This window comes from Silurus aristotelis (genome assembly GCF_946808225.1).
Source record: "Silurus aristotelis genome assembly, chromosome: 20".
NCBI classification, from domain to species: domain Eukaryota; kingdom Metazoa; phylum Chordata; class Actinopteri; order Siluriformes; family Siluridae; genus Silurus; species Silurus aristotelis.
The window spans coordinates 2310844-2337691 of record NC_139593.1 but is presented as its reverse complement, the minus strand read 5'-3'; the positions used below and the strand labels follow the sequence as shown (position 1 = coordinate 2337691).

Below are 26848 nucleotides of genomic sequence, written 5' to 3'. Positions count from 1 at the left end.
GTGATTAGACACGTGGAAACAGCAGGAAAATAATGAGAGACAGAGGGACACAATGGCGACATCTAGTGGGCAATACAGGAAACAGCTTCAGTTCAGTAATGTACAGAAAACTATTAAACTTTAAATAAAACTGTCCTTTCACTTGGCTCCTTTGTGTTTTCTTTCCTCTTTTTGCTATGATAATCACTGTGTTCCATCCTGAGGAGCAACAATCTGCTGTTTCTGTCTTCAGAGGCCCACAGGCTCCTCAAATAATCAGCATTTTAACTTTCAACTTAAAACAAAGACAATACTGAAATCAATGATACAATGAAGTGTAGATAAACTTAATTATAAACTTATATATGGCAAACAAAGCAAATATAAACATTAAACTGATCATTTTTATAAAAGTCATGACTCTATGCTCAACACTTGTGTTTCTTCTTGAGTGTGTTTTGTGGTTTAATGCTGGGTCGCTTGCGCTCTGATTGAGCTAATATCAATCAATCATTGTTATCATTAAGTATGCCAAAGCCCCAGAGTCTCAGGGGGGCTAGAGCTGAATTCATAGACTTTGAGAAGGTGCAAGGTAAGAGTTCAAGGCAGAACGGGAGAACCCGATATTGGTAAGCTTCGATCCCGAAAGCAAACCTCAGGAACTTCCTGTGAGAAGGATAGAAATGTGGAAAAATAAGTGTCCTCCAGATCTATTGTGACAAACCAGTCTCTGAACCTGATTTGAGACACGACTTTGTTGACAGTGAGCAGCCTGAAACTGAGTCTCAAAAATAGGACGCAATCCCCCATCCTTCTTGGGAACTATGAAGTACTGGCTGTAGAACCCAGACTCTCTGTCTAGTGGAGGGACCACCTCTATGGCCTCCTTCCCTAAGAGAATGTGTACTTCCTGTTCCCGTAATCTCTTAAGGGAAGCAGTCTTTTAAAACTGATCTCTGGTACACCCAGAGCAGCTTAGGTGGTGCCCTGTGGCTGCTCTTGGAGCCTCCTGAGTGGTAGCAAGCCCCCTATCTGCTAAATTACCAGGCAGAAGCTAAGGGAAGCACTTGCTGGAGATCACTGATCCATGAAACACCACATGTGGCAGTTAATGAGCTGAACTCCTGGGGGCACAGAGGAATGACCGGCACAAAAGAAACACTTTCCCCCATTTTCTTTAAATAAATCCCCAAATAAAAGCACAAGTGAATCGCCGATTCTGGTGTGATTAAATACACGACTAAACAGTAATATTAACCCTCATAAGGTCTTCGTTTCCTGTTTAGAAATCTGTTCTTTGGGGTCTATATGACCCCAACAATTGATAGAGAGATTATACAAAAAATATACATTTTTAATTATACAAATAATATATATATTTTTTTGTTTACTTCTCATCTATTCATTAATGCTGTGTATTGGGAGATATGAAATACTTTTGTACCTATTTACCACACAATTCCTCAACTACACCATAAGCTTGCATATGAAATATAAATTTTTTATGAAAAAAATCACTTAAATGATGATCTAAATTTCCGATTTATGCTGGATTTATATAAATTTTTTTTGACAAATGAAGAAAAAATATTGAGTTTTTTTCACATTTCTCATTCATTTCAATGTGGGGTCATACTGACCCCGAAGACCAGAAGTGTAAAACATTTTTTTACATACCTTCAGAACAACCGAATCAAGCCCAGTTTTTTTGTGTGTGTATAGATAGATTATGTAGGAAAAGTCACAAAATATTATTCCACTCAGATGAAGGGAACCCTTTTTTTTTAATCAAGGAAAAGTCCATTGGGGTCATATAGACCCCAAGGACCGGTTAAAGGTTAAGCTAAGGAATGAATATTTTAAATATGCAGATCTGTAAACATAAATAAATAAATAAATAAATAAATAAATAAATAAATAAATAAATAAATAAATAAATAAATTAAAAAATAATAAATTAATTAATTAATTATTTAATTATTTAATTAATTAATTAATAAATATGTATATATATTTTTTTTATTTAACAAGCCTAAGCTTTGCATAGAGTGCATTAAAAAAGTTTTTTAGACCCCTTTACTTTTTTTAACTGTATGCCTGGTGACTGGTATCATAGTGCCATAAAACCAGAATATTTACCTTTAAATGTTTTAAAATATTTATAATTAAGTAAACAAGTAGAAAAATGCAGCAACTACTAATTAAAATTAAAAGCTTTTTAAAAGCTTTTAATTTTTAACTTTTAAACTGCTAAATAAAAGCTTTTAATTGCAGTGTGTGATAGTGACACCTGCTGGTCACATTCATGATGTGCATCTGTAATTGTACTTTGTCCTGCTGCAGGCTACTGTGGCTGTTTTTGAGGTGGAAACAGTGTGGAAATATCATACTGAAGTAAAACTACTGATACTTCCCAAAATAATCTACTCTGAGTAGAGTACACACACATGGACAGATATTACACTCAGCACAATATGGATGCAGTGCTCACAGTAATTCAGTGGTTAAGTGTTTGGTCAAGCTAAGTTTATGCCTGGTCATTTTTTGGGAAGAACAGTCTGACAGATGAGTCTGCTTGGCTTTTTACAATCTGACAGTTACTGACCAGAGCAGTTTAGGGTGAAACCGGCAAAAGGAGCAAAGAAGGTGATACAAACCACAGTCCAAAAAAATAAAAAATAAAAAAACATTCCGGAACAGGCAAACAGAGCAATCTGGATTGGCAAATTTGTAATCCAAAAAAAAATAAATAATAAATCCAAAAGCAGGCAACTACATAGTAGACCAAAAGAATTGTGGGATGGTCTATGGAACAGAAGATTCACCAGAAGAGCAGATTCCAAGATGTTGCCAAACCTGGAAGCGTATGTAGGACCTGGAAGTGACCTCGGAAGCGCCAACCACAAAAGTGCAACTCCTGAAGCATGCACCACTGGCTGACACTATGAGGAAAAGAAGACTTTTAATGAAGAGGAAACATCTCCAGTTGACCTGCAGCATAAGTCCTGCATGATGACTTCCCCTGCTGTGCTCCCTCTAGTGGTTGCTGTGACACTCCACCATGAACAGCTCCAGATCACTGTGGTGATTCCTTAATAAATTGTTCTTTACAGTACATTCAGTATTTCTGATGTTTTCATTTATTGTATTTTTTTTTTACATTTACAATCATTAGTATAAAAATATTTATTACATTTTAAAGGCAAGTAAGTAAAAAAACACAGAAATAGTCAAGAAATCCCCTCCCCCCTCCTCCTTCTAACTCCAGCCTGTTAATGTGACAACAGGGCAATTTACCACTGACACTTCCTGTTCTATACAAATCTTACCGAGTACATTAACATATTATATTTATATTGTAGAAAAAAAGTAAATCTCTTTAAAGAAAGTTTTAAAGATTGTGTGCTGCATGTGTTTGGTGGTTTGGGGTGATGAAGACCAGGATGTGAGTTTTACTCGCTCAGTTACAGAGACAGTGGATTCATCTGGACCCCCTCCATTTCTCTTCACACTTGTGGACTGAGATGGTAAAAATAATGTGCAGACAAAAGGCATTAATACTGTAGCAGTGCAACACTTTCTCAGTTTGCAGCAACTAATTCAGCAAAAGAGGAAACACAATTGTGCAGAACAAAACGCCTTAACCTCACACCTCTTCATCTCTCACGCTTTTCTTTACTCTCCGTTTGGCCATTGGACATGAGGGGTTGAAGAGGTACAGTGAAAAACTATTTATTTATTTACTATTTATTTGTTATTATTTTTATTAGTTATCAAATGTTATCAATTCTCTAATAAGTGGATGTGGCTGTGTGTGGACAGAGCCGTGTGTAGAATATGTGGGGTTGATGAGTGTATATATGTATATGTAGATATAACCAGTGTTGTGGTGTGTACTGGTTCTTCCACACAGAATTAGTAATTGTTTTATACACTTTAGTAAGTAAAGAGCTCTGGAATGAGAAATAATAAGTCGTATCTAGGGTTGCAAAATTATAGGAATTTTTAAGACAGGAAATTGGAAAAATAAAATATAAGCAATTTTATGTTTTGCATTTCTTCCCCCAAACTGTACGGAATTTAACTGAAGAGGTACGCACCGAATCTTGAATTTGTGTACCGTTACATGCCTACTGTATTGATTGGTGAACTGGTGTACAGGTTGGTCCTGGTTATGGAGTCTTCTCCTCCAACCAGAGGCCCTATGCAATTGTCTGCTATAGCTTATAGCTTAGTCACCTGGGGGGCATCCCCCCAACGCCCTCCAGGCTCTGACTACCACATCAAGTTCTTTACTTGATTGGATATAATGATATCATTTAGGTAATTATATGTTATCTATAGTATTAAAGTTTAACTAGCAATTGCCAAAATCTGTTTAAACAGTTGCTAACCAGCCAGTACATCAGATCTGCTAAATGCTAGCACTATTTCATTGACAATATATGAGCCTAGCTAGCTCAAGCTGTGATGCTCTTTCTTCTACCTTCTGCTAGCCAGTTTTCTATCATCATACAGAAGTACAGCACTGATTAAAAGTTTGGCACACTACTTTGTGATTAATTAAAATCTCAGTAACTGATTAAGAAAGGTCTTCTTCTTCTTCTTTTGGCTGCTCCTATTAGGGGTTGCCACAGCTAATCATCCTTCTCCATACCCCCCTGTCCTGTACATCTGCCTCTTTTACCCCAACAACCTGCATGTCTTCCCTCACCACATCCATAAACCTCCTCTTAGGCCTTCCTGTTTTCCTTCTTCCTGGTGGCTCCAACCTATGCATTCTACTATTGATATACCCCATATCCCTCCTCTGCACATGTCCAAACCATCTCAATCGAGCTTCCCTCACCTTGTCACAAAGTCCTACATGTGCTGTCCCTCTAATAAACTCATTTCTAATCTCTATGCCACTTTCTTTAAACAATACAACATCTCAGGTCTCACCACAGTCTTATAAACTTTCCCTTTCACTCTCGCAGATACTCTTCTATTACAAATCACTCCTGCTATCACTCTTCTCCACCCACTCCACCCTGCCTGCACTCTTTTCTTCACTTCTCTAACACACTCTCCATTACTTTGCACTGTTGACCCCAGGTACCTGAACTCCTCCACATTCTCCACCTCTTCTCCCTGTAACCGCACCCCTCCACTGCACTCCCTCTCATTCACACACATGTTCTCTGTCTTACTCCTACTGACTATGATTCCCCTTCTCTCCAGCGCATACCTCCACCTCTCCAGGCTCTTCTCCACCTGCTCCATACTCTCACCACAAATCACAATATAATCCGCAAACATCATAGTCCAGGGAGACTCCTGTCCAAACTCGTCCGTCAACCTGTCCATCACCACTGCAAACAAGAAAGGGCTCAGAGCCGATCCTTGATGCAGTCCAACATCCACCTTGAACCAGTCTGTCGTTCCTACTGCACACTTCACTTCTGTTACACTGTCCTCATACATGTCCTGCACCAACCTCACATACTTCTCTGACACACCAGACTTCCTTATACAATACCACAACTCCTCTTTTGGCACTCTGTGGTACACTTTCTCTAAATCCACAAACACACAATGCAAGTCCTTCTGACCTTCTCTATACTTCTCCATCAACATTCTCAAAGCAAATAAAGCATCTCTGGTGCTCTTCCTCGGCATACTGCTGCTCACAGATGGTCACCTCTTCTCTCAGCCTGGCTTCCACCACTCTTTCCTAAATCTTCATGGTGTGACTGACCAACTTAATTCCCCTGTAGTTACTGCAGGTCTGCACATCTCCCTTATTCTTAAAGATCACTATCAGCACACTCCTTCTCCATTCCTCAGGCATCTTCTCACCTTCCAAAATCCTGTTAAACAATCAGACCACCATCTGATGCTGTCTAGCTACACTGCCCCTTGCCAACACCTTACAGTCTCCATTCTCATTCACAACCCAAAAAAAAGAATTTGTAGCCAGCAGAGCTAACAAAAAGCAAAGGGCCAAATCCCTTAGATATTATTTACTCATCAAAAGAAAGCCATGGCTGTTGTGTTTTTTATTTTTTAGGGTGATTTTTTTTTTTTTTTTACTTACTCTGACTTTTAATTTACTCACGTTTATATAGAACCAATACCAATGATGTCCCTAAAAATGGAGATTCCACTTTGTATGATGTTTCTCCTCGTGATCTCAGGTAAGTCTCAATTTCATATCATCACACAGACACACACCAGAGACATGAAATATTTACCCAGACAAATATTTTCTAACTTTATGCATCCACCACTTTAAATCTTTGATAGTTTTCTAACTTATGTTTTATTACTATCTTAATAAGACAGGGGGTGGATATACGATATAAGATGGATTTATGAAGTAAATGGTGTCCTGATTGATATAAAAATATTGTAGAAGACATGGGATAAAATACATAGAAGTTATATATTGATATATTCAGTTATATATTGAAATATGTTCATGCAAACACCAGGGTGAATAGAAGTGATTATTTACATTCTGCCAATTAAATTCAGCACAAGAGAAAGAAAACAGGCATAAGTGGAAACCCGGACTTTAAGTTTTGAATAGAACCTGCACAAACAATACAATACAATACAATGGTCATTGATTTAGCCGGGATTCAACTCCTCCCACTGGCCGAGTGTTTTGATATATCACATGTTCAATTCTGAGCACCTTCTTTTTTTTTTATTTGGGCTAATTTTGGGGGCATGGCTTCATGTGACATCGCTATATTACTCATAGTGCAACTCCCTATGCTGGGCTGAGTCTATTGATATGTTTCATGTCTCCTTTCTGTATTTTTGTGACCCGACCCACTTTGTTGACCCTACCCTCCCTTCTGCCATGGAGCGTGGGGTTATAGCATCTCCCATAATGCAATATTCCCCACTGTTAATTTTTTATGTATGGCATACCTGGGGTCTGTGGGCTTTGCCCCGGCTCGTTCACTTTATCTATGTCAACGTATGTGAATTCTATTTGTTTCCCCATTAATTTCTATGGGGGAGATTAATTGTCCGTTATTTATTGTTCCTGGGGCTATAGATGAAAGCGTGGTGTATGGGTGAGATCTGCTGCCCATGTCATACAGGCGTGTGGGGCGAATGCCAGACGAACAGTGGAGTGTCAGAATCCCCATTCATATTTTATGGGGGCCGGAATGTTGCGGAATTTTCAGAACTCCGAGGGGGTCTGTGATTCGAGGGGCATATGGTGCGACCCACTCCATCCCCCCTAAAGAGTGAATATGCCATATGTGCATGTCGGACGCTTGAGGGCCGAGATATGACACACGAGTTTAATTCCACATTTATTTTCTATGGAAAAAAATTGCCCTTTTTGGTCATGTAATCGAAAAAGGCTGGGGCAAATCCTTAGAAAAGTAATAGTGCACCTCCCCCGACCAGACCACACTATTTGATGTATCATTCATGGTGCTGGGGCAAAAACTGCGGGACGAGATACAAAGTTTTGCTCAGAGGAATTTGCAAGATTATAATAGTGATGTTTTTTTAAGCACGGCTAATAACCATAATACATGATTGTTTTTTACTATTATTATTGTTGTTGATTTTGTTGTTTTGAACTACCACTGGTTATAATAATGTCTTAAATTAATAAACACATCTGTGTCTAAATCCTGCACAGTTTCCTTCCAGTAGTAAAGAATAGTTTGTATTTTTTTGCCCCGGAGTTCCAGAGGAGAGAAGAGAAGCTGTAAAATAACTCAGTGTTTTATGGGGCTCAGGATAATGATCTCTAATAACCTCTTTCATGTGTCATGTTTCAGGAACTCTTGAGTATCAATGGAGTGTGAAATACAGCAAACATCCCTGTGTTGTAAAAGGATCTACAGTGGTTATGGAGGCCACTTACAAACATCCAACAGATGTTACAGTGATAAACAGGTTTTGGGTAATAGACCCGGTTCCCGGTAAAGATCCGACTGATATGCGTAATGAACCAGGTTACTCAGGCAGAGTGGAGTATTTAGGAGATAAACAGAATCACTTCTCCCTCAGACTGAGTGATGTGAAGAAATCAGATGAACACTGGTACAGCTTCAGATTCATAACAACTGGAGAAGGATATCAGGGTTTTCCAGGAATTACACTCAGTGTTACAGGTATAAAATATAAAATCATCTTATTCTCTATATACATTAGTCTCAAAAGTATTTGGACACTATCAAACTTAATTGAAGGTATTTCTGGGTCTGGTTCCATTCACAGCTCCTTATTTAAACATCTTTACGCTGTTCCCAGACTCATTTATGGAGGATGTGTGGAGATAATTACCTTCAATTTCATACAGTGTCTCCAAAGCAGAGTAACACATGATGTAGTTCATCATATTAGCTGCAGATTGTTTGTAAAAACTGGGTTTAAGTTTAATCTGCTTTTCTAATGTATCTATTTATCTATTTATTATATTTTATGTTTGTGGAATCCCTTGTTAAATTGTAGATACATGACTTTTGTTTGAAATGTTTTTAAATGCAGATAAATTAATTAGATTTGTACCAGATAAATGAAAATCTTTAACATGTTCTTACTGAAAAAGAAAATTAAAAGGGTTTGGATCTGATTAATAAGAGCTTCAGAAGCATTCATACTGTTTAATACCAGTGATTTGATGTAAGTGTTTTCTCTGACTTACAGTAAAGAAAATAAGTCTTTGAACACCCTGCTATTTTGCAAGTTCTCCCACTTAGAAATCATGGAGGGGTCTAAAATTGTCATCGTAGGTGCATGTCCACTGTGAGAGACATAATCTAAAAAAAAAATCCAGAAATCACAATATATGATTTTTTAACTATTTATTTGTATGATACAGCTGCAAATAAGTATTTGAACACCTGAGAAAGTCAATGTTAATGTTTGGTACAGTAGCCTTTGTTTGCAATTACAGAGGTCAAACGTTTCCTGTAGTTTTTCACCAGGTTTGCACACACTGCAGGAGGGATTTTGGCCCACTCCTCCACACAGAGCTTCTCTAGATCAGTAGGGTTTATTGCCTGTCACTGAGAAACACGGAGTTTGAGCTTCCTCCAAAGATTCTCTATTGGGTTTAGCTCTGGAGACTGGCTAGGCCATGCCAGAACCTTGATATGCTTCTTACAGAGCCACTCCTTGGTTATCCTGGCTGTGTGCTTCGGGACGCTGGCATGTTGGAAGACCCAGCCTGGACCCATCTTCAATGCTCTAACTGAGGGAAGGAGGTTGTTCCCCAAAATCTCGCAATACATGGCCCCGGTCATCCTCTCCTTAATACAGTGCAGTCGCCCTGTCCCATGTGCAGAAAAACACCCCCAAAGCATGATGCTACCACCCCCATGCTTCACAGTAGGGATGGTGTTCTTGGGATGGTACTCATCATTCTTCTTCCTCCAATCACGTTTAGTGGAATTATTAGGTTCTATTTTGGTCTCATCTGACCACATGACTTTCTCCCATGACTCCTCTGGATCATCCAAATGGTCATTGGCAAACATAAGACGTGCCTGGACATGTGCTGGTTTAAGCAGGGGAACCTTCCGTGCCATGCATGATTTCAAACCATGACGTCTTAGTGTATTACCAACAGTAACCTTGTAAACGGTGGTCCCAGCTCTTTTCAGGTCATTGAGCAGCTCCTCCCATGTAGTTGTGGGCTGATTTCTTACCTTTCTTAGGATCATTGAGACCCCGCGAGGTGAGATCTTGCATGGAGCCCCAGTCCGAGGGAGATTGACAGTCATGTTTAGCTTCTTCCATTTTCTAATGATTGCTCCAACAGTGGACCTTTTTTCACCAAGCTGTTCGGCAATTTCCCCGTAGCCCTTTCCAGCCTTGTGGAGGTGTACAATTTTCTCTCTAGTGTCTTTGGACAGCTCTTTGGTCTTGGCCATGTTAGTAGTTGGATTCTTACTGATTGTATGGGGTGGACAGGTGTCTTTATGCAGCTAACGACCTCAAACAGGTGCATCTAATTTAGGATAATAAATGTAGTGGAGGTGGACATTTTAAAGGCAGACTAACAGGTCTTTGAGGGTCAGAATTCTAGCTGATAGACAGGTGTTCAAATACTTATTTGCAGCTGTATCCTACAAATAAATAGTTTTAAAATCATATATTGTGATTTCTGGATTTTTTTTTTTAGATTATGTCTCTCACAGTGGACATGCACCTACAATGACAATTTCAGACCCCTCCATGGTTTCTAATTGGGAAAACTTGTAAAATGTCAGGTTGTTCAAATACTTATTTCCCTCACTGTATTAAATAGAAAACACTTTAAGAGAGAAGTTTTACGAGCAAAATCTTTACTGACTTTTATTCACTGATGCAGTTTTAATATTTCTCTAATTGTATAAGATCTTCAGCTGATCGCTCCTGCAGAAGTGACAGAGGGACAAAGATCAGTGGTTCTGACCTGTAAAACCACCTGCAGTCTGATTGATCCAACATTCATCTGGTACAAAAACGGACATGATTTAACCACAAAGATCATCAAGAGCAACGAACTCCACCTGCAGAGGGTCAGCAGTGAGGATGCAGGCAGTTATAACTGTGCTGTAAGAGGATCTGAACATCTCCCATCTCCTGCTCAATACCTCAGTGTCAGATGTAAGTTTTATTTATTTTTTCATTTCTTAAGTCTTTTCTATTTAATAACATTTAATTTCAGTTTATTGTGTTTTACAGTTTTTACTCTTTGTAAAAAGTGATGAATGAGTGTAGTGCATCCTCAGATTAATCCCAGAGTTTGCAGAGTGCACACACACACACACACACACACACACACACACACACACACACACACATCATGCATGTCATTTTTTTGTTTATATCTGTATCTGATTATTCTACTTGTGAAAAAGCAAAAAAGAGATGGAGAGAGTGGTTTTGTTGACTATTTGTTGTCTCCAGCAGTGTCTGTGAGCGCATGTATGCAATAGTGGGTAGATATAATTTTTGCTGGAGTGTGTTATGCTGCCTGAAGTACACAAGCAGCAGCAGTTTGAAAAGATGCAGTCATCTTTCTTCCCACTGCTCAGATGAGACACATGATAGTCGTTGCCCACAATATGTACATAAATATTAGAATGGCTGTGGATGACTGTCAGGGAGCACCCTGCTTCTTCTTATGTGCGCGCTCCGCCTGTCCAGAGCTCCTCGCCATCATACTGATTCCACACACCTGTCCCTTGTTACACACACAGCACATAAGCACTTCACGCACCCCACTCCAGCATCCGTTATTGTCTCAGATGGACTCTGTGTGTTCGTTCTACGTCAGTGTTTTTCATTAAACTCTGTTTGCTGGTGACTCGGCTTCCACCTCGTTCACTCCCGCCTAACAGAATAACAGACCGAAAGAAAAGGAAAGAAAGACAATGACAAGTGAGAGGATCTAACCCGCGCTTACCTCACGATGGAGGAACAACCCCGCTGGCCCAGTTACACACTCCTATGCGCGATTTACTGCACACTTCCTGGAAGTTTTTCGCGCGGCCTCCGGAGTCCTTACCACGCCCAACCAGCTGCTCAGCTTACGTCAGGGGAATGACAGCATCACCGAGTCAGCGCTATTTATCGGCTTGGGTTAAATCCGAAAATAAAACAGGCAATGGCGGTGCATGAGGACTCAGTGGGGTTGGAGAGCTTCATACAAAAATCCATCAGGCTAGCCAAGCGCTTGGCAGCATGCCACCCAACTCCACCTCAACCTGAAGCTCTGCAAGGTGCAACCGCTGCCCCGGATGTTGAACCAATGCAGCTGGGCTCTCAAGGGCTATCCAGGAGAGAAAGGAACCCGCCGCCTGGCCGCTGGGAGGTGTCTGTACTGCGGTTCACAGGGGCACTCCATCTCTCGGTGCCCCACATGCCCTGCTCATGCTGCGGTGAGTACTGTGCAGCTACCGACAGAAATTTCACGACTGTCCAAGTTGACCGTATCTCTTTTAACCCCCGCTCACTCTATCTCTGTGTGTGCACTAGTCGACTCCGGATCGGCGGGGAACTTCATCTCCCAGGCCTGCCTCGACTGATTACACCTCCCCCAAAAGAGAGGGGCTCCCAGGACCTAGCAGTTCAGACCATCCAGGGACGCTTGCTGGGTGAGGGGTGAGTGAAGTACTGCATGCCGGTGGTAACGCTACAAGTGGAGCTGTTTCATCGAGAGAAGATCCGGTTCCTGGTCCTGGAGAGTTCCACAGTCAGTGTGATCCTGGGGAGACCCTGGTTACAGAAGCACGCACCGAGGTGTTCCTGGGACCCCTGTGACATCCTGGAGTGGAGTCCCCACTGTAAGGAGCACTGTCTCTCCCACCTTTCAACGGGTCCCAGGGGTGGTGATAGGCACCACCCGGGTGGAGGAGGCCACGACCAAGACGCAGGTGGAGATCCCAAAGGAGTACCGGTCGTTTGAGGACGTGTTCAGTGCGCAGGCCACCACCCGTCTCCCCCCTCATCGACCTTGGGACTGCTGCATTGACCTACTCCCCGGTGCGAAGCTACCCAAGGGCTGTGTATACCCGCTGTCGGCTCCTGAGCACCGAGCAATGGAAGAATACGTGCGGCAGGCTCTCCGTCAGGGGTTCATCGTGCACTCGTCCTCACCAGCAGCGTCAAGCTTCTTCTTCGTGGGAAAGAAGGACGGAGGTCTGCGCCCCTGTATCGACTACAGACAGCTAAACTCGCAGGTCGCTCCTCTTCCGTACCCCCTCATGCTCGTGCCCACTGCTCTGGAGGACCTGACCTTGGTCTTCACCAAGTTTGATCTCCAGAGCGCTTACAATCTGGTGCGCATCAGGAGGGGAAACGAGTGGAAAACGGCCTTCATCACACCCTCAGGGCACTATGAATACCGGGTCATGCCGTATGGCCTCTCTCTCTCTCCAGCGTTCTTTCAGGGGTTCATGAACGAAGTACTTGGGCCCTACCTCCAGAAATTTGTCATGGTCTACATAGACGACATCTTAATCTACTCACAAGATCTGGAGGAACACCAAAGACATGTGCGTGCCATCCTAAAAGTGCTTCGTTCTCAGCGGCTCTACCTGAACCTCTCGAAGTGCGAGTTCCACTGCACAATGATCCACTTTCTAGGTTACATCATCAGTGCGGCGGGGATCCAGATGGATGAGAAGAAGGTTAAGGCGGTGAGGGAATGGCCCGTCCCAGAGTCAATCAAGAAGCTACAGCGTTTCCTGGGGTTTGCAAACTTCTATCGCAGGTTCATCCAGGGTTACAGCAGGATCACCGCCCCCCTCACCTCGCTCCTCAGGGGTAAGGCCCGAACCCTGAGGTGGAACATGGAGGCTCAGGAGACCTTCCACGAGCTCCGGCGTCGTTTCTGTAGTGCCCCAGTTCTGCGTCACCCTGACCCCCGGAAGCCTTTCGTGGTGGAAGTCGACGCCTCCTCGACCGGGGTAGGGGCTACTCTCTTTTCCAGCGGTCGGGAACACCTCCCCAGCTCCACCCAAGTGCCTTCTTCACACACAAGCTCATGGCCACCGAACAGAACTATGACATCAGCAACCGCGAGCTCCCGGCCATCAAGCTGGCCTTGGATGAGTGGAGACACTGGCTGGAAGGAGCTAAGCACCCATTCACAGTGGTCACCGACCACAAGAACCTCCAGTACCTCTGGGAGGTTTGGAGGTTCAACCCCCGACAAGCACGCTGGGCCCTCTTCTTCACCAGGTTCCGGTTCCACATCACCTACCGAGCCAGTGCGCTGAACGGCAAAGACCGGATGAACCTAGCGACCCAGAGCCCATCCTGCCTCCTGCACTCATCCTGGGGCCTATCATCTGGGAGATAGACCGGGAAATATGCACCGCAGCACCACAAGAAACCGCTCCAGCGGGATGCCCAGAGGGGCACACCTTCATCCCTCCTGCCGGCACAGGCTCATCAGGTCAGTCCACGAGGGACCGGGCACAGGCCACCCGGGGGAGAAACGGACGGTCCAGCTCATCAAGGCACGATACTGGTGGCCAGGAATGACAGGGGAGATCACGCATTTTGTGCAGGAGTGTCCCACCTGTGCGTTGTCCAAGGTTCTGCGCCAGTGGGCAAGCTGATGCCGCTCCCCGTCCCTCAGCGTCCCTGGTCGCACCTGGGAATCGACTTCGTGACAGATCTGCCCAGGTCGGAGGGCCACACCTGCATCCTGGTGGTGGTGGATCGCTTTTCCAAGGCCTGGCGCTTTGTCCCCATGAAGAGCCTGCCCACCGCCCTCGAGACTGCGGAAGCCCTGTTCCATTACGTCTTCCGGAACTTTGGACTCCCGGAGGAGATTGTCTCTGACCGGGGCCCTCAGTTCACGTCTCGAGTCTGGAAGGCCTTCTTCAAACTCCTGGGGGTGTCAGTGAATCTGATGTCTGGTTACCACCCGCAGTCCAACGGCCAGGCAGAGTGGAAGATCCAGGAGTTGAGCCGCTACCTGAGGACTTATTGTGGCCAGGATCAGGGGGAGTGGTGTCGTTTTTTACCGTGGGCCGAGTATGCACAGAACTCGCTTCGCCAGGACTCTACGGGGCTCACCCCGTTTCAGTGCGTGCTGGAGTTTTAGCCACCCCTGTTCCCCTGGTCGGATGAACCTAGCAATGTGCCCTCAGTGGACGTTTGGTTCCGGGAGAGCAATCGGACCTGGGAATCAGCACACACCCAGCTGCGTCGAGCCCTCCGCAATACCCGCCGACATGCTGACGCATGACGGCTGGACTCTCCACGTTTCCGTCCAGGGGACCTAGTATGGCTGTTCACGAAAGACCTGAAGCTAAAGCTGCCCTGCCGCAAGTTGAGACCCCGGTTCTTCGGGCCATTCAGGATTGCCGACCGGGTCAACGACGTGTCCTACCGGCTCGAACTGCCCCAGAGGTACCGCATTCACCCTACCTTCCATGTGTCCCTGCTCAAACCTTGTGCCTCTCCTGTCTCTCACCCTCCAGGTGGCCCCGCTGCGCCTGCCCAGCCAGAGGTCGTGGACCAGCCCGGTGTCTATGTAGTGAGAGGAGTTCTGGATTCCAGACGGCGCAGGGGTCGCCTCGAATACCTGGTGGACTTGAAGGGGTATGGACCGAAGGAGCGGTCATGGGTAGTCCGGCGGAGCGTGCTGGACCCTGCGCTGCTGGCGGAGTTCCATGTCTCAAAAACAATGAATGTATTTAAAAACAAGGTGTGAATGATTTATCCCAATAAGAAAGATTATCAGAATTATCATTATATTTCATAGCCGCAAAGTTTATTTGTGTTCAACATGAGCCACTGTTATGACGCAGTATAGTGTTGAGCTGCACAGTATGATTTAAGGCACAGGGTGGGAGATGTAAGATAGGTATGTGTAAATGGTATCCTGATATATAATAAAAGCGCACATACACTGTACACTGAAATCTTTAAAACTGGAGTTATAGTAAAATATGTGCAGGGCAGCCCCAGGTCAGTGTAGACCAGACATGGGCGAACTACAGCCCGCGGGCCACACACGGCCCGTTGGGTTTATTAATCCGGCCCGTCAAACGTGACCAAATTCTATTAAAATAGTTACGGGTAAACATTGTTCAATTTACCTTTCCCCTGTAATGCCCACGTTTCCCCTAAAAATGTCGCACTTCAGCTCCAAGACGTTGTTCGCAATACTCTCTTCTTCTCTGAAGAGAGTTAATCTGATACTCTTTAAAAATCTGTGACAGTTTCTGACTTGGCTCTATCCTGAGAATTTCCACAACAGACTGTGATGAACTGGCAAAATAAGGAGTTCAACAACACTGTTCCTACTGAAACTGAACTTGAGTTTTTCTGCTGTGTTTATTGATGCACTGGCAAAAAAAAAAGATCAACAAGTTGTTGATCTTTTGGCACTTGATAAAACTTAATTTGCCAAATATCTAATGTAATATATATATATATATATATATATATATATATATATATATATATATATATATATATATATATATATATATATACACAGTATATACACACACACACACACACACACACATATATGTGTATATATATATACACATATATATATATATATATATATATATATATATATATATATATATATATATATATATATATATATATATATATATATATATATATATATATATTTATAAACTTAAATATATGTGCTTATTTGGGGAAACATAGATCAGGTGTGAATGATTAGTGTCGCAAGCAAGGACTTTTTATTTTTATGTAACACATCTTTCATGAGGGAGAGGCCGAGCAAAAGTGTGGTGTGACGGAGGGAGGCGTGGCTGGTGGTTCTCTGACATTACCCCCTCCTCCAGGGGTAGCTCCTGACGTGCTAACTAGTTGCCGGGAACGCCTGCAACCTCAGGGTTCGGGATGATTAGGGTGACTGGTGTGAATCTCCTCAAGGACTGCTGGGTCCCAGACATCCTGTCAGGCGACCCAAGAGCGTTCCTCTGGTCCCCTTCCAGTCAACAAGGTATTTTAGGGTAGAGCCCTTACGTTGCATGTTTAGAATCTCTCGGTCAGAGAACACGGAAGGTTAGTCCAACATGTCCGGGGGAGGTGGATTGACGGTGGCTCCAGGGTTCTCTATGGTAGGGGGAGAGAAGGGTTTTGGAAGCGACACATTGAAGGTAGGATAGATGCGGTACCGGGGAGAGAGGTCGAGCCGGTAGGCCACTTAGTTGATCTGCCGCAGGATCTTAAATAGCCCAATGTAACACGGGCTGAGCTTCCTACAGGGCAGTCGTAGGCACAGATCTCAGGTAGATAACCACACCAGATCTCCTGGTTGGTAACGAAGTGCCTCCGATCTTCGAGGATCAACCTCCTTGTGGTTCTAAGGGCTCTTTGGAGCTGGGTATGTGTCGACTTCCATACCCGCACGCTTTCCTGGAATCAGTGGTCTTCCACAGGGATGTTTGATGGTCCATCTGTCCAGGAAAATAGTGGGGGTTGGAAGCCTAGCATGCATTGGAATGGTGTGAGGCAGGTAGATTCTTGGCACAGGGAATTCTGTGCATACTCGGCCCACGGGAGGAACCGGTCCAGCTCGTTTTATCCTGGGTTCAGGGACCTGAGTGACATGACTGTGATGTTCTGTTATGTCTCAGGAGAAGATGATGTCATCTTAAGGATGTAGATGATGACGAACCAGTGGAGGAATGGCCAGAACACCTCATTCATGAACGTCTAGAACACCGTGGGAGAAATGGACAGTCCATATGGCATGACTAAGTACTTATAGTGCCCTGAGGGGGTGATGAAGGCCGTCTTTCACTCATTGCCCTTGCGTATGCGTACCAAGTTGTAGGCACTTCGGAGGTACAACTTGGTGAAGATTTGTGCTCCACAGAGATCTTCTAGGTCGGCAGGGACCAGAGGGAGCGGGTACATGAGTGGTGTGATTTGTGAATTGAGATTGCAATAGTTGATACATGGCCAAAGGCCTCTGCCCTTCTTCTCATTGAAGAAGAAGCTGGAGGCCATTGGGTAAGAGGATGGCACGATAAAGCCTTTTCTTAGGTTTTCTGATGTAGTCCTCCATAGCTGTGCCCTCTGGGACAGACAACAATTATACTCAACATTTGGGCAGCTTGGCACCTGGCATCATGTCGATGACGCAATCCCAGAGGCGATGACAGGGTAGCCGAGTCACAGAATGCTTGCTTGCTTCCCAGAATGAGCGGTACTCAGGAGGAACCTCCACTTCCTTGTGGTTGTTTGGGCTTTCCACTAGTGTGGATGCTAGGAAGATTTAGGCAGGGCATGGTTGGGGCTGGTGGTGCAGGCAGTAGGTCTGGCACTGGAGCCACCAGGGATCGACAGGCAGCCACGTGCTGGGAGATGCAGATGGATCATTGGCTAACAGTGGTTAGGGTGCGCAAGCGGAGGCTGTACTCAGCAAATGAGGAGGAGCCTTGGCTCAGACTGAATAGTTGGTCTGCTGTGGTGAGAGCCCCGGTGGCGGTGCAGAACACCTGCGCAAAATGTTTGGTGAAGAGCGTATATGAGGTGGTAATGGCACTATTGGCCCTCCACTTTGCTCTCGCCTATCACAAAGCCTTCTCGGTTAGCAGTGTTATGAGAAACGCTATCTTGGACCGGTCGGTGGGAAACTTGTGAGGCTGCATCTCCATGTATAAGTTGACTTGTAGGACAAAGCCATCGCACTCGGCTGCTTTGCTGGAATATGAAGCTGGAAGAGCCAGCGGGATACTGGAGGTGGGTGGTGTAATTGTATTCATCTGGGGAGTGGTTTTTTGTTAAGCTTTCAAGTTTTTTTGTAAACATTGCAAAAGATACACACACGTCTGGGATCCTTAACACTCAATGATCCTTATTCTGCACTCAATTGAAAAATCAACACTCAACCACACCCCTTCTTCTACACACATCTTCGTGGCAACACAGAAGATGCCACAATGTCTGCCACAATTAAACTTTTAGCCTTTGCCACAGGTTTTGGGACTCACAAAAATCAATACTTTACACAATAACAAATTAATATTTTATCTAGAGACGTACCAGCGCCATTTGGATTTCACTTCATGTGGATTTTGGACACTGAACCTATTTGAGGTTGATAAGTTGGTGTTGGATCTTTGATGATCCCAGATGTTGAGCTATTTTATGAGTTGATCAGAAGCTTCTGGCTTCACAATCTCAACTGACTATATAAGACTGTAGAAAGGACTTTACTCATAATCACACACTCCAGTGCTCATGTTAGTTCTCACTCTCCAGTGTTCTGTAATGTTTTAAGATTCATAGTTTCACTCTTGTAATCACCCAAATGATTATGAGGTTCGGCTTTTGAGTCTGATTCCTCACAAGGTTTTTATAACATCTAAGGGAGTTTTTCCTTCACCATAGTCGCCCCAGGCTTCATCATCAGTGATAAATACACATCATTTACTTTCATTGTAAAGTTCTGTAAAGATGATTTGAGACAATTTCCATTTTTTAAAAGTGCTACAAAAATAAACTTGAACTTTTATAGATCCAAGGTAATGTGATACCTTCATGTATATGACAGATTTTCCAAAGAAAGTCGCAGTGTCCATCAGTCCCTCTGGTGAGATTGTGGAGGGCAGTTCAGTGACTCTGACCTGCAGTAGTGATGCAAACCCACCTGTGAAGACCTACACCTGGTTGATGGGGACAACATCAGTGGGAAAAATAAAGACCTTCACCATCTCTAAGATCAGCACTAAGGACAGTGGAGAGTACAAGTGCATGTGCAGTAATGAAGTCGGGTATCAGAACTCCACCAGTGTAACTCTGAATGTTCTGTGTAAGTTGAAGCTGAACACTGTGAAGTTCTTACATTAATGCAACACTAAATGGTACTCAAGTTTCCTGATTATTTAAATGTGAAGTAAAGGAGAGAAGGAGAGAAGAAGCTCTGCATGTTATGATGTTTGTTTAGACAGTTTTTAAAGTTTCCTACAATGAGTATGTTTATGTTTGTACATTAAGACAAAACCAGTATCTCCTCACAGCCAATTAGACAAAATAATCATTGGTGTATGTTTATTTTATACTTTTCTATACATTCAGATCCTCCAAAGAGAGTCTTAGTGTCCATCAGCATCTCTTCTAACCAAGTGAAGGGAAGTTCTGTGAATCTGACTTGCAGCAGTGACGGTAACCCACCTGTGGAGACCTACACCTGGTTTAAGGAGAATGAAACATCACCTGTAGGATCAGGACAGAGTTACAGAGCTCTACAGAGTGGACTGTACTACTGTGAGGCTCAGAATAAACTCGGCTCTGAGAGATCAGCTGCAGTGTCCATCACTATAAGTGGTGAGAGATGTTTAGATGTTCCTGTTTGATAACTGCTCCATTATACATCCTGTACTTTGTGGATGAACATGAAAATATTTTTACTTCTCCTTTATATATGATCTGTATATTCTCTTCGTGTGTGTGTGTGTGTGTGTGTGTGTGTGTGTGTGTGTGTGTGTGTGTGTGTTTGTGTATACTTATACTATAAGGTGGCTCGTTGATTGTGTATGTGGCTGCTGGTTTTTTTGCACTTGGAGCTCTTCTCTCTGCCCTCTTCTGGCTGAGGTGAGAAAAACTGTGCTGATAAATGCATGATTATCTTCTCTAAAGATACTTTTGATGGGGAAATATTTGACTTTTTATGAACAGATGCAGGAGACAGAAGAAAAAGGAAGATGAAGGTGACCATCAGGTGAGTTAATACAGAAAGTGGCTGCTTTGTTCATAATAAACTCTTTCTGTAAAGATCTTCAGCAGAACCTGCTCATGTTCTCCACCCCTCCTCTCTGCAGAACATTGGGCTGAGTGCTAAAGACGACACGTATGCAGCTCTCGACCCTGCAGACCGGAAATCTGATGATGTTTATCACACACTTACAGTAAGTGTTACGTAAAAAATATTGTTAGTTGTAGAACATCTTATGAAGAATGTTTGGTTTAAGAGAAGGATAACTTTTTACTTTTTTCATTAAATCTGTATTCTGCTAGATTAGGTTTTGTTTTATTTGTTTTATTGAGTTTTATACCCAATTATTCACCAAGGTCATGACTTTCTCTTTATTCACAGTTTTCTCATCCCAGTCCTGCTGATGTGGCCACGTCTTCTGATTAGATGCCAGCAAAAGTGAGATGTTTGTACTTGACACACACATTACAGTGTCCTCGGGGGCTTCATCAGCCAGGAACCCCTTTACTCATGTTTTTCTTCTCCTTTAATCCTGAAATATCTTGCAGAAGAGACTGACCATTTGGACCTTATTTTTGCATTTGTTTATCTTTTTGGCTCGACTGTTGAAGAAGTCTGGGGCAACTGTGGCAAGGAATAACTCCCTTTTGTATGTTATGAGGAAGAAACCCTGAGAGGAACCAGACTCAAAAGGGGAACCCATCCTCATTTGGGTGAAATCAAGTGTGTGATTAGAAATTTTATAAAGCACTAGGTGTCATTGTTCCTGCTTTTCTTCATGATTTCTACAGCAGGCATTGCTCCTTTACTACCTGAAACATATCTCTTGGCCGTCTCCCACACTGCTTGGGAATAATCCTGCACTGAGACGTACAGTATGTGGGTGATATAGACTCTGGTCAAATCTCTTCACGTGACATTAGATTTCCAGATTTGTGTTAGTGATCAGAAGGTCAGGAGCAGATGTGGAAAGCAAAGAAGTACAAATACTTTGTAACTGTTCTTTAGTAGAAGAAATTTTGGAATCAGTTCTTTACTTCAACTTTTTACTTTCACTCATTAAATTTTTACAAAATATCTGTACTTCTACTTCTAAAATTTTCAAATCAGACTCGTTACTTTAGTTTTAATGTATTTGGTGATATGTTTAATTTTTCTTTTTCTCACTGCACTGTTTACTGTCATTGTGCTGCTTTTTCAATCCACTGGTGTATCATTTCCTGTCTCTCTCACACCACAGACGTAGACTAGTTTATGAAGGTCACACTGAGCAGGCAGAAGGCAGTAAGAAGTCTGGGGTTAACGTGGATGAGACAGAGGGAGTCAGTGATGAGAGCATGACTGAGAACAGAGACATTCCTGATCACCTGATCATCATCATCTTTTCTCTGCTTGTGTTCTATATGGTGGATCTTCAGTCTGGATACATTTATTAAAGAACAACATTCAAAATTCATTGGTATTAATATATTAATATCATTTGTGCTTTGTTGTACTTAATCTTTATGGCTGGGATTTTTTGTTTCATTGAAAACCATTAGCCACGTTTACATGTACACCTTTTTTTCAAAATCCTTGTTGTGCCAAATTAATTTGTTCTTAAGAGCACAGTTAAAACGTTCATCTACAAATTCTGCAAGGGAATGAGCTGATACGAGATCTGATTTAGATGCCAGGTGAACAGGAGGCTTCCAAAATCGCATGGAGATTTAAGGAAGTGCATTTTGTGTCTCAAGCAATGGGTCTTATCGATGGCACTAATTGGTTTAATGTGTTTACATGGCAGAATTTCTATTTTGTTTGGTTTATAAACAGGTTTATCCCACCCCTCTCAAACCCATTACAATTACATTCGGTTTGGGCTTTTTTATTCTGATTCAGGTGTTTACATGGAGCATTTTCATTCGGATTGGACTTTTAAATCAATTCCAATGCTACATGTAAATGCACCTATTCTTAGGTCTGGTCTTATGACTTCCTTTCATCTGAAAATGTGAGTGAGTTCTATTTCAACACAAATTTATGATGTTCCTGTTTTTTGTCTCACAGACTTTCAGGAACATAATGAAGAAAATGGGTCCTGAAACAGCTGATGAAGAGAGAAAACTCCTCACTGAAGTGAAGAACCTGAATCGTCCCTTTACACCAGAAACATCAGCAACTTACAGCCAGTTAAACCAGATTTCATTATTTTATAGCTGTTTTTATTTATCAATTATCAATTTTTGTTGGACATATTTAAAGTGAGAAAAATTATTGAAACTCAACTAAAGATCTGAATGTAAAGATTGCATTTAGTAATGAAGAAAACAATATGTGTGTGTGTGTGTGTGTGTGTGTGTGTGTGTGTGTGTGTGTGTGTGTGTGTGTGTGTGTGTGTGTGTTATAATAAAATATTGAGTGACAGGGTAATAAGATGTAGTGGAGTTAACGTTACCACCCAAAATATTTCATTCTTCTTACTTATTGGTTGTGTGTGTTTTGTTAGCAACAAGCTAGCCAGCTAATATTACTAAAGAACTTTATGATGTATTAACATTATTTAAATTGTAGGCAGCTTATATGTGTGTGTGTGTGTGTGTGTGTGTGTGTGTGTGTGTGTGTGTGTGTGTGCCTGCTAATTGCTATAAACACAATTATAACCCCATGTTTTTTTTATGTTTAGTATATTTTGATTTACAAGCTTTAGTGAATATATATTTATATATCACAGTACAGTTACTTAAACTAGCCGAAGCTTCATGAACATGCTGGTTAAAATTGAACTTCTAATAAATATACAGTTCATCTGGAAAGTATTCACAGCATTTCACTTTTTCCACATTATGTTACAGCCTTATTTCAAAATGAATTACACTCTTTATTTTCCTCAAAATTCTACAAACAAAACCTCATGATGATAACGTGAAATACTTTTGTTTGAAATCTTTGCAAACTTGAATGGAGTCCACCTGTAGTAAATTCAGATGATTGGAGATGATTTGGAGATGCACACACCTGTCTTTATGAGGTCCCACAGTTAACAGTGCATGTCAGAGCACAAACCATATGCTAATGTGCTTCAGATCACATATAACATTGCTTATATTAGTTTAAATCCGCATATTACACATAAACATTATTCAGCAATAATATAATATAATAATCAGCTTCGCTAAGAACTCGGGGTATTAACAGAGTTAACAGAGACAAATGAAATAACAGAGACAAAATCAATAGTAATGCGTTAAAGTAAAGTTTATCATATATAAAGTTTAGAATACAGCATATAATCAAAATGCTTGTAAATGTAACACATCTTAGAAAGGCCAGTAAACAGATAAGGATGATGGATTAGGTTAAGGATTAGAAAAACCGGCAGGTTAAAAAAAAAAAAAATAGTAAAATAAGCAAGCAGCATGCAGGCAACATGCATTAACTATACTCAAACAGTATACACTCAACCGCCACTTTATTAGGTACACATGTCCAACTGCTCGTTAACGCAAATTTCTAATCAGCCAATCACATGGCAGCAACTCAATGCAGTTAGGCATGTAGACATGATCAAGCCGATCTGCTGCAGTTCAAACCGAGCATCAGAATGGGGAAGAAAGGTGATTTAAGTGACTTTGAACGTGGCATGGTTGTTGGTGCCAGATGAGTAATTCAGAAACTGCTGATCTACTGGGATTTTCACGTACAACCAGAGAGATGTTGAGAAAGACATACAAGAGACATACAAGAGAATGTTCCGAAAAAGTGAAAATATCCAGTGAGCGGCAGTTCTGTATGCGCAAATGCCTTGTTGATGCCAGAGGTCAGAGGAGAATGGCCAGACTGGTTTGAGCTGATAGAAAGGCAAAAGCAACTCAAATAACCACTCGTTAATACCTAAGTATGCAGAAGAGCATCTCTGAACACACAACACATCGAACCTTGAGGAGGATGGGCTACAGCAGCAGAAGACCACACCGGGTGCCACTCCTGACAGCTAAGAACAGGAAACAACATGAAAGCAAGGATCCATCCTGCCTTGTATCAATGGTTCAGGTTGGTGGTGGTGGTGTAATTGTGTGGGGGATATTTTCTTGGCACACTTTGGGCCCATTAGGACCAGTTGAGCACCGTGTCAATGCCACAGCCTACCTGAGTATTGTTGCTGACCATGTCCATCCCTTTATGACCACAGTGTACCCATCTTCTGATGGCTACTTCCAGCAGTATAACGCACCATGTCATAAAGCGCAAATCATCTCAGACTGGTTTCTTGAACATGACAATGAGTTCATTGTACTCAAATGGCCTCCACAGTAACCAGATCTCAATACAATAGAACACCTTTGGGATGTGGTGGAATGGGAGATTCGCATCATGGATGTGCAGCCGACAAATCTGCAGCAACTGCTTGATGCTATCATGTCAATATGGACCAAAATCTCTGAGGAATGTTTCCAGTACCTTGTTGAATCTATGCCACGAAGGATTAAGGCAGTTCTGACTGGTCCAACCCAGTACTAGTAAGGTGTATAATAAAGTGGCCGGTGAGTGTATATGCATATATATTTAAAGCACAAGTATAAACTTAAGTGGAAAAATCATATAAAATTCTATAAAAATAAAAAAAACAAAAATTGAGAAGAATAATAGGGTAATAGGCACAACACACTGTTAGATAATACAGTGCGGGCGGGCGGTGAAATGTATGGCTTGAGGAGCAACACATGGAAGGTTGGGTGAATCAGATACTGGGGGGGAGCTCCAACTGATAGGCCAACTCATTTATCCGCCTTATAATCCTGAAGGGCCCTATGCACCTGGGGCTCGACTTACAGCAGGGGAGCCAGAGTCTTAGGTCCCTGGTGGATAGCCATACCAAATCCCCGGGCTGGTAGGCCGGGGTTTCGAGCCGCTGTGCGTCGGCATGACTCAGTGTCTCCCTTTGGGCCCTCCATAGCTGGGTATATGCTGACTCCCACACCCTTACACTCTCCCTGAACCAGTAGTCAACCGCGGGTACTTGGGATAGTTCGTTCCGACCATGGAAACAGGGGAGGTTAGAACCCTAGCACACACTGGAATGGTGTGAGGCCGGTTGTGTCCTGACGCATCGAGTTCTGCGCATACTCTGCTCTGGGAAGGAAACGACTCCACTCTGCCTGGTCTTCATAACAATAAGACCACAAGTGCCATCCCAACTCCTGGATCTTCCGTTCCGTTTGTCTATTTGATTGGGGATGGTAACCGGAAGACAGGATGATGGACACCCCCAGAAGCCGAAAGAATACGTAGGATATGTAGGAGGTGAACTGGGAGCCGTGGTCTCCTCAGGGATACCAAAGTTCTGAAATACATGGTGGAAGAGGACTTCGGTGGTCTCCAGGGCCGTAGGGAGGCTTCGGAGGGGAATGAAGCGACATGCTTTCGAGAATTGTTCTTCCACCACGAGGATGCAGGTATACCCCCCGACCATGGTAAATCCGTCACAAAATCAATCCCTAACTGTAACCATGGTTGTTGCAGGACAGGCAGAGGGACCAATTTGCCTACAGTCAGGTGCCGGCGGGTTTTTGATCTGGTGCAGACGGAGCGTCCAAAGAAATAGTTTCCCTACAAGAGATGCTCTGCTGTGTGTCACTCAATATCAGAAAATCATACCGTGAGTTGCCAGTTGTAAAAATCACACCCCAGTTCCCTTTTAGAATACTGTTCAGCTTTTATTTTTCTACTTGACTCTACAAAAACATAAAATAAAATGTAATAAAGCATGATCAGTGTTTAACAGTGGTCAGCGAATCAAATTAAAGCATGTCAGATAAAAACTACATTACATTAAAATAACACATACAAAAATGTATTTTAAAAGTGACTCCAGTGAGTTATTTTCTATCATTTTTGTAATTATTTGTTTATTTTTGAGCAACTACACAATGAGAAATATTGTGCAGTGCTACTGCCTACAATTCTCTTTCCACAAAAACATTTCCTCTAAATGTTAATATCAGGGTCGGGGTTCTAGCAGTCTGTCAATGGGAGGTTTGAATCTAAAAACAGAGACAGACTCGGACAGTTTGGAGAATCCATTCTTTAATTAGAATGTTCAGAAAACACAGCAATAGAAAATAGCATGAAAGATTTCACAACATGAAAAGGAAAAAATGTCAAGAACGTGAAAAATCCTCTCAGGAAAAAGCAAAACAAAACAGAAATCAATAAACAAAGACTACACGGGAGTGAATAGACACGTGGAAACAATAGGAAAATAATGAGGGACAGAGGGACACAATGGCGACATCTGGTGGGGAATACAGAGAACACAAGGGGGAAAAAAAACAGGAAGTCAGGACTGAAAAGCTTTAGTTCAGTAATAAGCTACAGAAAACTATTAAACTTTAAATAAAACTGTCCTTTCACTTGGCTCCTTTGATTTTTCTTTCCTCTTTTTGCTATGATAATCACTGTGTTCCATCCTGAGGAGCAAAAATCTGCTGTTTCTGTCTTCAGAGGCCCACAGGCTCCTCCAATAATCAGCATTTTAACTTTCAACTTAAAACAAAGACAATACTGAAAACAATGATACAATGAAGTGTAGATAAACCTAATGATAAACTTATATATGGCAATCAAACCTAATATAAACATTAAACTGATAGTTTTTATAAAAGTCATGACTCTATGCTCAACACTTGTGTTTGTTGCTTG

General features: G+C 42.5%; 2 protein-coding genes and 1 long non-coding RNA gene across 3 annotated transcripts in view; all 3 read left to right on the top strand.

Moving 5' to 3' along the window:
- Nucleotides 1–507: 507 nt before the first annotated feature.
- LOC310715621 (uncharacterized protein) lies at nucleotides 508–11579 on the top strand (the record flags this gene model as incomplete). Its single annotated transcript, XM_083522134.1, has 4 exons — nucleotides 508–571; nucleotides 7779–8114; nucleotides 10345–10596; nucleotides 11473–11579. The coding sequence occupies 4 exons, from the start codon at nucleotides 508–510 to the stop codon at nucleotides 11577–11579; spliced, it is 759 nt and encodes a 252-aa protein (XP_083378260.1).
- A 7414-nt stretch (nucleotides 11580–18993) lies between these two features.
- Nucleotides 18994–26848, top strand: part of LOC310715620 (sialoadhesin-like) — a gene marked incomplete at its 5' end in the record, with an annotated part of 35095 nt that continues 27240 nt past the window's right edge. Inside the window, 2 exons of the mRNA XM_083522133.1 lie at nucleotides 18994–19264; nucleotides 19531–19779. Of these exons, the coding sequence (XP_083378259.1) occupies nucleotides 18994–19264; nucleotides 19531–19779 (520 nt within the window). The remainder of the gene's footprint in view (nucleotides 19265–19530; nucleotides 19780–26848) is intronic.
- On the top strand, nucleotides 20277–22915 carry LOC310715926. Its single transcript, XR_014530444.1, has 3 exons — nucleotides 20277–20360; nucleotides 20549–20605; nucleotides 22217–22915. It is a non-coding gene; the product is annotated as an uncharacterized lncRNA (long non-coding RNA).